The sequence below is a fragment of the Cydia pomonella genome, chromosome 15, assembly GCF_033807575.1.
Source record: "Cydia pomonella isolate Wapato2018A chromosome 15, ilCydPomo1, whole genome shotgun sequence".
In the NCBI taxonomy this organism is placed as follows: Eukaryota; Metazoa; Arthropoda; class Insecta; order Lepidoptera; family Tortricidae; genus Cydia; species Cydia pomonella.
In genome coordinates, this window is record NC_084717.1 from 13,894,468 (window position 1) to 13,909,300 (window position 14,833).

The window sequence follows — 14,833 nt, forward strand, 5'->3', positions numbered from 1 at the left end:
AATAATTTTGCTTTAAATTGCGGTAAGTCCAATTCCTTCAGTTCCTTAGGGAGATAGTTATAAATTTTTGTGCACATAAATACTATATTTTTATTAACAAGGGCAGAGGTGGTTCCCGGATAATGTAGATTTAAACCATGTCTGGTATTGTATCTTGAGGTTGAAGCTAAGCTACAGAATGAGCTTAGGTTTATTTTTAACAAATAGACTCGCTTTATAAATGTGGAGTGAATGAAGTGTTAATATGTTCAGTTCTTTAAAAATTGGTCGGCATGAGTCAGTTTGTTGAGCCCCGTAAGTGCGCACAAGCATTTTTTTTGAAGTAAAAATATTTTTGACACGTTTGTACTGTTACCCCATAATATTAGGCCATACCTAAGATTTGACATCACGTAACCATGAAACGCCAGAAGGGCGGTTTTTTGGGATGTGATGGATTTGAGTCGCTTAAGTGCAAAAACAAATCGGCTCAATCTGGTCTGCAATCTGCTAAATACTTAGTGGCTTCTTTCCTAAACATTTATATAAAAATTATCCATACAGCTATTGTAACTGCAGGGATATGAGCCACCGCGCCATAACACTTTCCGTTACATCTGGTTTTTTGATGTAAAAAAAAAAACATTGTTAAAAATTGTATTATGTACGGAACCCTTGAAACGCGAGTCCGACTCCCACTTGACCGGTTTTTTATTGTCGAACGTACCACATTAATTGTGATTGATTATACAATTTAGAGATATTCATTAATAACCTTTAAAAATCGGAATATGTCACGCGTTACGCGACACACGTAGTCCAGTAGGGTAGAGGTTAATCATATATAATTATTTCAGGTCATACAACGGGCCATACCGTACGTCGCCGGAGCACAAGGGCTCGTCCCAGCGCGGGGTGCGCACGGCGCCACCGTCCCAGTTCAAAGGGCTCGACGGGCTCGAGGACGAGTCGCACTCGCGCTACGTCAGCGACCACTCGCGCGCGCAGCCCGTGCCCGAGTACACCGGCGCTGAGGACTCGGAGGTACCAGACCGTACTACATTATAAGGCTCGACGGGCTCGAGGACGAGTCGCACTCGCGCTACGTCAGCGACCACTCGCGCGCGCAGCCCGTGCCCGAGTACACCGGCGCTGAGGACTCGGAGGTACCAGACCGTACTACATTATAAGGCTCGACGGGCTCGAGGACGAGTCGCACTCGCGCTACGTCAGCGACCACTCGCGCGCGCAGCCCGTGCCCGAGTACACCGGCGCTGAGGACTCGGAGGTACCAGACCGTACTACATTATAAGGCTCGACGGACTCGAGGACGAGTCGCACTCGCGCTACGTCAGCGACCACTCGCGCGCGCAGCCCGTGCCCGAGTACACCGGCGCTGAGGACTCGGAGGTACCAGACCGTACTACATTATAAGGCTCGACGGACTCGAGGACGAGTCGCACTCGCGCTACGTCAGCGACCACTCGCGCGCGCAGCCCGTGCCCGAGTACACCGGCGCTGAGGACTCGGAGGTACCAGACCGTACTACATTATAAGGCTCGACGGACTCGAGGTCGAGTCGCACTCGCGCTACGTCAGCGACCACTCGCGCGCGCAGCCCGTGCCCGAGTACACCGGCGCTGAGGACTCGGAGGTACCAGACCGTACTACATTATAAGGCTCGACGGACTCGAGGTCGAGTCGCACTCGCGCTACGTCAGCGACCACTCGCGCGCGCAGCCCGTGCCCGAGTACACCGGCGCTGAGGACTCGGAGGTACCAGACCGTACTACATTATAAGGCTCGAGGGACTCGAGGTCGAGTCGCACTCGCGATACGTCAGCGACCACTCGCTCGCGCAGCCCGTGCCCGAGTACACCGGCGCTGAGGACTCGGAGGTACCAGACCGTACTACATTATAAAATAATCTGGCTAGCTAAATTTACTCCAACCTGAGATAGTTTAACGTTTTATACCAACCTAATTAAATGCAAACCCATCATAAATCGCAACATCAGCGTATTGGTTATTTACAGTTAATACGGGCAGAATACCGTCGTCCGCGCGACGTGTTGCTGTCGCTAGTGGGAGACTTCATCGGGCGGGCGACGACGCGGCTGCTCGACCTCAACGGCTCCAAGGGCAGCGGCGGCAGTGAGGGCAAGCCGGTCGAGCTGCTCGACTGCAAGTCGCATGCCGTGAGTCAAATATCGGACAAGTATTCTCATTGTGGCTCGATTTGTCCAGCCGGGAACTTTATTCAGGCTTCATAAATTCTACCTCAAAAATTATCTGGTGTAATATAGTCTAGACTCTGACCTAGAATAAAATCTCTTTTTCTTCATGTAACTTTGTGTTGGACAAATTGGGTAGTTTGTTGATTTATTTCTTCTCTTGATTTCTGATTTGCGCTGATAAACTAAGTATTTTTCTTTAATATTAATAGCGGCTGGCAGAGATCGCACACTCACTCCTGAAGGTGTCGCCGTATGACCCTGAATCAATGGGCTGCCGTGGTCTGCACCGCTATATGACTCAGGTAAGCATTAATTTCCATTATTGTAACTAAATCAGAGCAGTCCACTACGCTTTAACAAATTAAAACGTCAACGGGGCTATATATACCAAATAGCGGCACGCTTATTGAAATGTTACTGTCTTCTAATGTTGTGTCGTTATACGCAGCGTACGGCATCAACTGGCGACTCAAACTTAAATTAGTGTTTGTCGTAGGTGCTGCCGGCAGCGGATTGGGCCGATGACGCCCTACGTCCCGCTCTTATTATGATCCTAAGGCGTCTGGATAAGGTCTTCCTTAAGATCGCCAAGAAACCTAGCATAAGGGTAAGTCTAGAGTTGAGTAAGTTTGGCTAATATAGTTTCCTGGCTTGTTTTTAAAAGTCAGCAAGTAAACTCTACTAAGTATTGTATGTTTCAGCGCAACACTGACTGGGACTCTGCGGCAGTACTACTCAAAGGTGTATACGAAACTATGATACGATGTCCGTACGTCATGCATTGGCAGCAAGTTAAGACTCTACTTAACACTGTTCAAGTAAGTCAACTGCATTCATGGCCGGTTTACTAGTTACAATTTCGAAAATTGTTTCGTGATAATCATTGAGTATTCTTTATGCTTCACTTGTGGGGCCTTGAAATTGTTACTCCATATAATCGTAAGTTCAAAATTCGATAGGGACCGTGCGCGTTGGAGGGTCTGCCATCTTGTGGCCTGAATCGGAACCATAAACATGTACATTTACACGTCCCGTGTTTTCTTGTGCATAGTAGGTTCTGCCATCTTTTGGGCTACATCGGAACAATAAACATCACATATACGCCTCGCGCCAAAAATCTGACGGCTCCTGTGCTGCCTCCTATAGTTCATGCACGCTCCCTATAGTCACGCGCCATTGTGCTTGGGGGCTTCAGTGAATTAAATAAAAATATATTGAGTAACTTTCCACTTTAACAAACAAGAAATAAAGTTGTGTTTCCGTTACAGGCTCTAATAGTATCTGAAAACAATAGCGGGGAGAACTTGTCATCTGCGACGGCGGCGTTGATGTCGCAGCCGCCGCCGCCGCACTTCTGCAGCACCGTCGTGCGACTTATAGCGCTTCAAGTCATAAATACTGGAGTAAGATTACTTTTTAGCAACAAGATGTTTTGTCCCTAGGCTAGGTAGATTTGGTAGGGTTAAAATTGTACAACGCTATAACTAAATGCGTATTTGGTCACCCTAGTGTGTACGAAATCTAAAAAGTCAATGCTGCAAAACATAACCCAACTTGTCCGCAAATCACTTCGTTTTTGTGTTCTTCTTCCACGCATGTTTATTAGTCATAAATAGGTACGTTACTTCAGATACAGAATATCTATAATATTAAAATCTACTAATTCAATATTTTATTGAGATTTCTTCACATTACGTTGTTATGAGATAGTTTGATACTCAGATTAAATACTGTACTGGTATTCGCGTATTCAAGTTGCTCCACCTCATTCTGGATTTCTCTTCCAGGACAGCTACTCTTTGGAGCAAATGTGCGGAGGCAGTGCTATTTTTCAGTCAGCGGAGAAAACTGAAAACATGCTAATGAATTTGTTTATGCCTCTTTGTTTGCGAGTGGGAAGCGGGCGGAAAGGTAATCAAATTTAAATGGTTGATTGTATATGTGAGTGCGCGTTGCGAAAGGTTCATGAGTTTCATGACGAATAAATTGCGACCGAGTGAAAAATCTTTATACACCTTTGCGCAAAATCATCATGCGATTTTGAATATTTTAGCGATAAGAAATTGTAGTCAGTGGCCATGATTATTGTGTGAAAACTGCCAATATTTAAAATTACTTATCATTTCATCTGTACTTTGAAGCTGAAATTTTTGTCATATTCAAACTCCGAAAACACTAAAAACATGGAGTTCATGGAAAACGAACTCCATGGCAACTTTTAAGAAGAAAATAAATCTGAGCATGCATAACGTAACTCTCTTTTAAAAGTTGCTGTAGGTTAGGTATTACAAGACCAATAGCAGGCAAAACCTTAAGGAGGTTTGGGTACTGATGCAGAGCACGATTAGACGGATGAAAGCGGACAAGCCTAATATATGTATATTGATGTGCAGATGTGCCCCCGCTGCGGCAGTCGGACGTGTCGTACATCGTGTCCGTGGTGCTGAGCGCGCTGTGCCCGCCCGCCGCGCCGGGCCAGCTGGCCGCCGTCAACGCCAAGCTCAACGCGGCCGAGGCCCGCGCCAACTCGCTCACCTTCACTGGCAGTCGCGACACGCGCAACACCACCAAGCTGTCGCACCAGCTCTACAAGATCGCCTTCCTCGGTGAGATATGGATTTTAAATTCATCGCGGCTGTGTATTATCTTGCTTTTTTCCAAGGGCTATTGCTTTTATGACATTGAATTGAAGATTGGTTAAAAGATTTGAAACATACCTTGTGAATGTTCTGCTGGAAAAATCAATTAACAAATCTCAGAATAATAGTAAAAAAATATCTGCTCGTTACGTCTATAACAATTGAACTCGCTAACCTTCCTTTAAAATTGCAGCCCTAAAAGTGCTGTGCGCTTGCTTCACCTCGGAGCTGTGTTCGGAGTGGGGCCGCATCGCGCGCGCCATGCGCGACCTGGGCCGCCGCAACGAGGCCGCGGCGCACCTGTGGGACTTCCTCGAGCACGTCGTCACCTACCGCACGCCGCTGTTCGTGCTGCTGCTGCCGTTCATTGTGCACAAGGTACTGTGTGCGTTTCATTTTTGTTGTAAATTGAAGAAATAGTATTATTTTTAGGAGAGGAAAGTGTTTCGCAAGATCCTGGGACCTATTCAGAGAGATGACGGCACCTGGAGAATCCTGAAAAATGCCGTGATCGAGGAATTAGTGGCGGAGCCCAATATCATCGGCGAAACGAACTGGTTCGGTCAACTACTCAGAATGGGAGAGGATCGGGCTACCAAGAGGGCGTTCTTGGGACGACCGACCGGTAGCCGTCCGGTGGGTCGGCCCAGGTATCGCTGGAAAAACAGTATGGCAGCGGATCTGCTTCAACTTCGCGTCAATAACTGGCAGGATTGGGACAGGTGGCACGCTTTTTTTTCGGAGGCCAAGATTCTTCTGGATCACTGAGCCAAAATAGTTTTAGTTAGTATTATTTTTTGGTGCGTTCCGTTCGTCAGTAGTTTCATAGTTGATATGATATCACAGTAACCATTATTAATGCAGTGCGGGCGCTTGGTGCGGTTCACTAAGCATTAAGTAATCAGCTGTACGTAGCACCCGTGCTGAAACTATTATAGCAAGGCTCTGAAACCGGTTACATTTCCAAACCGTTATCATATACTTGGCACAAAACCTTTCAAATTCGGTTTCGTTCGTAAAACCGGTTTTTAGGAGAATATTTCAATAGAGTTCTTGTCAGATTAACCGGTTTTGAACAATAAAAACCGGTTTCTTCCTATGTCGCTGTCTTTGTTTACGTGGCACACCACCCGGCCAGCCGGCCGTCTCGTCGCTCGTCGAATAAACCGGTTTATTTAGGTTACAATAAAGTTCTTACAACGTTCGCGTTCTTATACCGGAGTAAAACTCAAATAAACCGATTCCTAGCCTTGTTATTATAGTGCACATATTCAGATCTTCCGCATACTCGCAGCTATCCCAGCCGCCCATCGGCGACAACGAGCGGCACATGCAGTTCGTGGTGCGCGAGCGCGTGCGCGGGCTGAAGCTGCCCGCCGCCCGCGCGCGCGGCGCGCTGCTGGCCGAGCTGGCGCGCGACCTGCGCACGCTGCGCGACAAGCACGACCACTGCAAGTTCGGTCAGTATTCAAGGCAAGGCAATTTATTTTTGTTGAAAACCGAGCAGTGACTTTTACAAATACGTCCTCGTTCACCGCGCAGATTTCTCCGAACATCCGACAAATCCGAACTACTGCTTTTTTTTCGGTTGCCTCCATCCTCTTTCGTTTCATTTTTAATGACCGGTCCGCAATGGTCATAGCCAAACGAGTATTCTCGTTTGATTATAATTTCTAACTTACCAAACTGAAATGTTTCTTGTTTTAGATAGTGTATTTATTTTTTTCAGAACAAATAGCGGAGAACATAAGTGCGGGCGGCAAGCGCGCATCTGAAGTGTTCGGACGCGCGGGTGAAAAGGCGGCGCAGCACCGGCCCTCGCTCATCTCCATGCTGGTGGGCCGCTCCGGCCTGCCGCGCACCCCCGACCACCCCTCCGCGCCGCTCTCCGCGCCACGAGGTAACTATACGGGAACATGGCGCGGCCACAAGGCGGCGCAGCACCGGCCCTCGCTCATCTCCATGCTGGTGGGCCGCTCCGGCCTGCCGCGCACCCCCGACCACCCCTCCGCGCCGCTCTCCGCGCCACGAGGTAACTATACAGGAACATGGCGCGGCCACAAGGCGGCGCAGCACCGGCCCTCGCTCATCTCCATGCTGGTGGGCCGCTCCGGCCTGCCGCGCACCCCCGACCACCCCTCCGCGCCGCTCTCCGCGCCACGAGGTAACTATACAGGAACATGGCGCGGCCACAAGGCGGCGCAGCACCGGCCCTCGCTCATCTCCATGCTGGTGGGCCGCTCCGGCCTGCCGCGCACCCCCGACCACCCCTCCGCGCCGCTCTCCGCGCCACGAGGTAACTATACAGGAACATGGCGCGGTCACAAGGCGGCGCAGCACCGGCCCTCGCTCATCTCCATGCTGGTGGGCCGCTCCGGCCTGCCGCGCACCCCCGACCACCCCTCCGCGCCGCTCTCCGCGCCACGAGGTAACTATACAGGAACATGGCGCGGCCACAAGGCGGCGCAGCACCGGCCCTCGCTCATCTCCATGCTGGTGGGCCGCTCCGGCCTGCCGCGCACCCCCGACCACCCCTCCGCGCCGCTCTCCGCGCCACGAGGTAACTATACAGGAACATGGCGCGGCCACAAGGCGGCGCAGCACCGGCCCTCGCTCATCTCCATGCTGGTGGGCCGCTCGGGCCTGCCGCCTATTATAGGAACAGACACACCGATTAAATGAGACGTGAATTAGGCTATTCAGAACTGTGAATTCGTTGTCGGACTGTTGCCCAAATTGTACCTCAATCTTAGATACATTTATGCTTGTGAGTGACAGGAATTTAAAAAATCCATCCAACCATAAAATTTCACTGCAGCTGATGCCTGTTAAATACAAGCAATCATTTGAAATACCATACGCATACAATTAGGTACAACGGCAGAACTACAATGTAGGTAGGTAGTCGAAACGATACGTACCTAGTACCTTTAGTTTCTAAAATTTTCGGTAGAGGACTGCAAGGAAACGATTAGTTAACACTAACAGTCTTAACTTTCTGTAATGTATCCCGAGGGACTAGGAATACGGATAGGTTTCGTCAATAATAGGCACTGTACTTGTTCGAGGATTTATTCCGGACTGACGTACGTGACACACGTAAAACAATATATATGTGTCTACCTACATAGGTACATCACACTTCTCCACACTTAATTAATACTAGTAGTATTACAAATAGGTATGTACCATATTAACTCAAATCCTATTTAACTTACAATAAGGAAAACATGGGTTGTTAATCACTAATCAGGTAGATGCATTCTGCAATTTACATAACAATAAGTATACATTGTTACCGAGACCCCGTTCATCCAATAATAATCCACCGCTATGAATTATAATCATGAATCTTCTAATCAAGGAATACGATTCATAATGGTGTAATTATTCGTAGACATGACATTAACAATAAATACTATATCAGTGAGTTATCTTGTATTTTATTTTATTTATATTAAAAAATTACCTCCTACTAGGATATTACATATGTAACGTGGCTTGAGCTAACTTAGATCACGATACTCAGTTTAAATCTGCTTAATGTAACACTATAAGGAAATGCTTCACAATCCAGCAATAAGAATATATTTAATTAACCTAATTGACTTAAGTGCCTATTTACTCGTGCCTATACTTTATATGATGGCTTTTTCAATCTACATTGTCTAAAGGGCCGCGACCGGGCCGGTGCAAGGGGGGTCGTCGACTGATCCACTTGCTCCTCGCCACTCCCCATATCCTTACCGGGCGTGGAGAAGCATTCTATGCCTTCTTCCTCCCCTTCCGCCATACTTCGCGCCGGCGAAGCATCGAACATCGGCGTCGAGGCACCCGTCGCGCTCCTGAGCCCACTGGTACTTGCTTGCGGCGTTGTAGGCTCATCCCTGGGTACCTGTGGCATTTTTGGGGATGGGGTCGGGGCCACGGTCTCATTACTTTCCTCGCTACCCCTTGGACAGACTATAGAACTCCTCGCTCTCCGTTTTAATTGGTCGATATGGCGGTGAATAATATTACCCTGACGATCAGTTATGTTATAATCCGTATCACCTAAAACCCCTGACACCTTACCCGGTTGCCATTTCTCTCCTTTCAGATATTTTCGAAACCAAACGTCCTCACCCACATCAATCTTCCGTTCCGACCCTCCGGCCAAGCGAGTTTGCCGCTGCTGATTTTTAGTTACATTCATACTTACATCCGGTTTTAGCAAATCTAAACGCGTTCGCAATTGCCTACCTGTCATGAGCATTGCGGGGCTCTCGCCTGTGGAACTGTGCGCCGTATTGCGATAATAAATCAAATACGTGTTAATAGCGTTTAGTACGTCGTTTTTTTCTAAAACTGCTTTTTTAATAACTTGCTTTATTACTTTCACCGAATTTTCCGCGGCTCCGTTCGACGCCGGGTGATAAGGAGCCGTAAAAATATGTTCTACCCCGTCCATGGCTAAAAAGTTTGAAAATTCTTTGCTCGAAAACGGCGGGCCGTTATCACTTATCAATTGTTTAGGTATTCCCCATCTAGCCCATACTTCGGTTAATTTTTCGATGGTTGATACGGCGGCCGTGCTGGGAACTTGGAATACTTCGACCCATTTCGACATAGCATCGACTAGTATTAAATAAATTTTTCCGTGAAAAGGCCCCAAGAAATCTACATGTACCCGAGTCCATGCTCGCGTTGGCCATGGCCAGCAGCGCGGCACGTGCCGCGGCGGGGCGCTAGCCACCGCGGCGCACGGCTCGCACTCGCGGCACGCCGCCTCCACCGTCTCGTCGAGGCCCGGCCACCACACATAACTACGGGCCAGCGCCTTGGTCTTGACTATACCCATATGAGGTTCATGTAGAATTTTCAAAACTTTATCGCGGCACCTCTCCGGTATTACTACCCGGTGCCCCCACATAACACAACCCAGCTCGTCATATAATTCTGACTTTCTGTTGAAATATGGCTTCAACGTATCAAATTCACAATTATCTGGCCAACCATCGCGAACAAAAGTTAATACTCTAGCTAAAACAGGATCGCGCATAGTGTAGTACTTAATCTTATTATAATCTAATAACATCGCGTCTTGTGCGAAATGCAGATACGTTTGCTCGGGAATGGAATCACATGAATTATTCCGTGTCTCATTAGCGTTAGGTAATCTAGACAACCCGTCCGCGCAGTTATCCTTCGTATTCACATATTCAATTTCATAATCATAAGCTGATAATATGATTGCCCACCGCTGCATCCTGCTAGCTGTCATTGTCGGTATACCCGTATTCGGTCCAAATATTGATACTAGTGGTTTATGATCTGTGCGCAATGTGAAATGACGTCCGTAAAGGTACTGGTGAAATTTCTTGACACAAAAAATAATACCTAAAGCTTCACGGTGTATCTGTGAATAATTCGCCTCCGCGCTGTTTAAGGTACGAGATGCGTACGCGACCGGGCGTTCGCCGCCGTCCGGTCCAATTTGGGTCAAAACCGCCCCCACCCCTCGGGGTGACGCATCACAAGTTGCTATCAAACGTTTACTTGGATCGTAATGCCTTAATACGTTAGCGCCTGACAACAATCGTTTTACTTGCACGAAAGATTCTCCGCACTCCTTGCTCCAGTGCCACTCCGCCTCCTTTTTTAATAGTTTATAAAGAGGTGACAATATTAAACTGAGATTTTTAATAAACCTACCGAAAAAATTTACTGTCCCTAAAAACGACCTTAGCTCTGATACGTTACGGGGTTGTGGCATTTGCAAAATCGCTTTTATCTTTGTTGTATCTGGTTTGATGCCCTCCCTAGAAACGACATACCCTAAGTAAGTTACTTCCTTAGCCAAAAAAACGCATTTATTTTTCCTCAATTTCAATCCGTTATTAAGGAGACGTTGGAAAACCGCTTCTAAGGCTTGTAGATGTTCCGATTGAGTTTTGCCCCCGATAATAACATCGTCTAAAAATATTTGTACATTAGGTATGTTACCTAATAAATTCATCATAATACGCTGAAATATCCCTACACTAGATGATAAGCCGTACACTAGTCTATTGTACTGAAACAACCCTCGATGGGTGTTTATAACCGTGTAACGTTTCGAGTCGTCCAATTCAACTTGGTTGTACGCTTGTGAAAGATCAATTTTACTAAAGTACATATTGCCATTTAAATTAACAAGAACATCTTCTATTTTAGGGAGAGGATACCGATCGACCAATAAATACGGATTTAAGGTAGTTTTATAGTCTGCACAAATTCTAAGCGAACCGTCCGGCTTATTAATAGGTACCAGTGGTGATGCCCAGTCCGAGCAGTCGACGGGCTCGATGACGCCGGCGCTCAGCATGGCGTCCAGTTCGGCGTCCACGCGCTCGCGCAGCGCATAGGGCATCGGGCGTGCGCGATGGAACACCGGTGCTGCGCCCTCCCGCACCCTCAAGGTCGCCTTGCCGCCCTTGTACCGGCCCAGTCCGTCGCTGAACAACGCCTCATATCTGCCGAGCAAATTTACAATGTCTTGTTTACCTTGTCCACTGGCCTCGTCTATTACATAATTACATTTTAACTCTGGTATTTTTATATTTAGTTCGACCAACCACCTCCTGCCCAACAAAGAAGTTGAGCCACCCTCTATAATGAACAACTCTAATTGTTTACTGCACTCATTGTAGGTCACTAAGGGTCTAATAATACCTAAAGGCCTAATAGGTGGCCCCGTGTAGTAATTGAATACCGTTTTATCGGGTTCTATATTTATATGAGAAAAATATCGGTCATATGTGGCCTTACTAATACAGGAAATTGCCGCGCCAGTATCTACTTCCATATTAATATATATGTTGTCTATACATATCGGTAAACTCACCGCCGGATAGTTATTTAAACATAGGTGATGTAATTCTTCCTCGATGTCTCCGCCGTAATCCTCACTTGGTTCGTGATCGGCCACCCCAAAATGCATGGCACTCCGCGCCGGCGCCGCCGTCGCTGCCCCTCCGCGCCGGCCGGACGCCCGCGCTCCGCCACGGCCCGCGGGTCCCGTAGCCGCGCCCCAGTCCGGGCACACCCGCCGCAAGTGACCTGTACGCTGACACTTGCTGCACACATAATCCCGGAACTTGCAATTCGCGTAATTATGACTGCGTGCGCCACAGGCGTCGCAGTGCCTTTCTTGCCGGCCATTGGAATTTACGTTTCGCCGCTGTTGCGTAACTACAGGCGCCCGCGATTGTCCTCCGCTGAATGTGCCCGATCTCGCCCGACTCGCAAACATAACGGCCTGCATATCTCCCGTCCCGCTCGAACCCGTTACCTTCCCTTGCTCCACTATCGCCGCGTCCCTCTCTGCAGCCTCCAATGATGTAGCAAGTTTGACTGCAGCTGCAAAGGTTATGTTGTCGTCCTCCGCAAAAAGCCGCTGCCTAATCAAATCGCTGATTAAGCCACAAATGAACTGATCCCTAAGGTTACCGTTCAACTCTGAGCCAAATTTACAATGCTTGGATAGCCTTTTTAACTCCGCCACATACGTAGCTACATTTTCGCCGACATTTTGCCGCCTTTGCCGGAACCGGTATCTTTCGGCTAAAACCGACGGTGTTGGCTGCAAATGATGTGACATTAGTTCTTTTATTTTATCTAAGGTTAGCTCCGCTGGCTTTGTAGGACTGGCCAAGTTCTCCAGTAGCTCATATGCCTCATCACCCATCGCTGCAATTAATACCGGCACTTTCATGTCGTCTTGCACTGCGTTGACCTTGTAGTACATTTCCACGCGATCCATGTACGATGACCACGCGCCATTGCTGACGTTAAATTCGTGTAGCTTGCCGATCGACATTTTAATTTATTTAAATGTACTGCACACGCGAAATTATCACTACCTGTCGCCACTGTAATGTATCCCGAGGGACTAGGAATACGGATAGGTTTCGTCAATAATAGGCACTGTACTTGTTCGAGGATTTATTCCGGACTGACGTACGTGACACACGTAAAACAATATATATGTGTCTACCTACATAGGTACATCACAAAAACATTGCAAGCAAAAACTAACAGAGGACCTACCGCGAACCACGTTCGTCGTGTTGCCTCTCTGTCGCACTTATAAAATTTTACGTAAGTGTGACGGGGCGGCAACACGTCGAACGTGGTTCGCGGTAGGCCCTCTGCTCAGAAAACGGTTTTGCAAATAAACCGTTTATTGAATTTCGACTCTATGAACCACGGAATAAGGTTAAATATGGCATAAACGTCATGAATCTTTTGTCTAATAATTTGTAGCTCTTACGTACGCCGGTCCGTTCCTTTGCTACTCGTCAAGGACGTTTCCGGAGCCACGGGTAAATAAGATCCGTTTCTTCGAATACCCGTTTATCCGTGGAAACGGCTCTTAATTATACGTTTCTTAATTACACGTGTGGAACGGGCCAGAAAACCGTTTACTTATTATTCGGAAACGGGTATTCGGAACGTGTAAACGTAACACGGATCCGACCGCGAGCCCTAGTCCAAACCATCTCAACATACCGTTCTCAATTTTTGTCACTACATCTTCGTTCAGTCCACACTTTTCCCTTATCACACTGTTCCTAATTCTATCTTGTAATTTTACACCACACACACTTCTCAACGCTCTCATTTCCACTGCATTCACTTGGCTCTGATGTTTCTTCTGCCATACCCAACTTTCGCTACCATACATAAGTGTAGGCACCAACACCCCTCTATGCACAGCCAACCGTGCTTTTTGCGACACCTTCTGGCTGCTCATAAAAGCGTTGAGTGCCCCATTCACACGATTTCCAGCATTCACTCTCCTTTCAATGTCTTCATCATGTTTACCGTCCCTAGTGAACAAGGTCCCCAGATACACAAACTCTTTCACTTGTTCAACTCTTTCTTGACCAATCAAAACTTCACGGTTTGTCATACTTTCTCCCTTTTCAAATACCATTACTTTCGTCTTGCCCACATTTATTTTCATTCCTTTCCTTTCAAAAGATCTATGCATTCTATCAAAAAATAATAAATAAATCAAAAGACAGGGCAAAACTGTGGTTGATATACATGTGTGTAATATTTCCTATAAGGTAATGTTAATATTCAGAGAGGAAATGGGGACTAGGTTTGTAAAGGAAAAGCAGTCTCCTTTCCTCTTAAAGTTGAAGAAAGTGTACCGATGGTCAATAACAGTCAAGAACTGGACATACACGAGATCGAACATACCGAAAAAGTTAATGGGAGTGAATGAAATCCTGAACGAGTCTAGAGAATCCTGTTCTGACGGGACATAGCCTGCAACAAGGAGACACCAGTAGAATCACGCTGGGGAACAGTGGGGATGATGACCAGAGGTCGGAATTCTCGTGGCAGTTTTAATAGGGTTGTTTCCAATTTTTTGAAACGCTTGTATTACGTTCTATATTAACTAAAAGTTGCCCTAAAATTCGACTTTTATACTAAAAACGGCTTTAAATATGTTAAATTAACAAAATATATTTTGACGGATGCATTCGCGCCCAAAACGCTCTTTGAAAATTGTGTGACGTCACAGTTTACGGTTTGACACATAACTACATACACACGTAGAAGATACGAGCTGTCAACTGACATTTGTCATTTGTTGTTTATCGCCTAACTGTCAACAGTGTCAATCCGAGAGTTGTGACGTCATCAGAATCTTCGAAGACGTTTCGAGTTTGGTCACGTGACGTGTGCTAAAAGATATTTTAAAATCAAAATTTAGAAATATATGGTCATTACAGGTCCCCTAAAAGTAGTTTAACATGTTCTTATAATCCAAATAATTTATTGGGATACAATTCTGCCCTAAGATTTGTAGATGGAAACAACCCTATTGTCATCAGGGACTTCTCTTTTATCGACTTTCGACATACCTAAGATATTGATACAATGTAGAATACAACATATTAAAAAATATTAACCTTTTGAACGCCACGCCTATCGCACGCG

General features: G+C 46.8%; 3 protein-coding genes across 6 annotated transcripts in view; 1 reads left to right on the forward strand and 2 right to left on the reverse strand.

Moving 5' to 3' along the window:
• LOC133525927 (protein unc-80 homolog) overlaps nt 1-7,756 on the forward strand; it is a 59,934-nt gene extending 52,178 nt beyond the window's left edge. Inside the window, exons 53-63 of the mRNA XM_061862349.1 lie at nt 837-1,023; nt 2,016-2,177; nt 2,426-2,518; nt 2,713-2,823; nt 2,918-3,034; nt 3,485-3,619; nt 4,004-4,127; nt 4,610-4,822; nt 5,049-5,233; nt 6,150-6,315; nt 6,585-7,756. Of these exons, the coding sequence (XP_061718333.1) occupies nt 837-1,023; nt 2,016-2,177; nt 2,426-2,518; nt 2,713-2,823; nt 2,918-3,034; nt 3,485-3,619; nt 4,004-4,127; nt 4,610-4,822; nt 5,049-5,233; nt 6,150-6,315; nt 6,585-7,537 (2,446 nt within the window). The 3' untranslated portion in view covers nt 7,538-7,756. The remainder of the gene's footprint in view (nt 1-836; nt 1,024-2,015; nt 2,178-2,425; nt 2,519-2,712; nt 2,824-2,917; nt 3,035-3,484; nt 3,620-4,003; nt 4,128-4,609; nt 4,823-5,048; nt 5,234-6,149; nt 6,316-6,584) is intronic.
• LOC133525931 (protein sprint) overlaps nt 1-14,833 on the reverse strand; it is a 474,626-nt gene that overhangs the window by 286,448 nt on the left and 173,345 nt on the right. The gene's annotated exons all lie outside the window — the stretch shown is intronic.
• On the reverse strand, nt 11,213-12,888 carry LOC133525926 (uncharacterized). Its single transcript, XM_061862348.1, has 2 exons — nt 11,721-12,888; nt 11,213-11,349 (listed from the first exon to the last, which is right to left on the reverse strand). The coding sequence occupies exons 1-2, from the start codon at nt 12,693-12,695 to the stop codon at nt 11,344-11,346; spliced, it is 981 nt and encodes a 326-aa protein (XP_061718332.1). The 5' UTR covers nt 12,696-12,888; the 3' UTR covers nt 11,213-11,343.

Bases quoted from the DNA above. Each gene is read 5' to 3' on its own strand.
- LOC133525926 (XM_061862348.1), bottom strand. From the start codon at position 12,695: ATGTCGATCGGCAAGCTACACGAATTTAACGTCAGCAATGGCGCGTGG.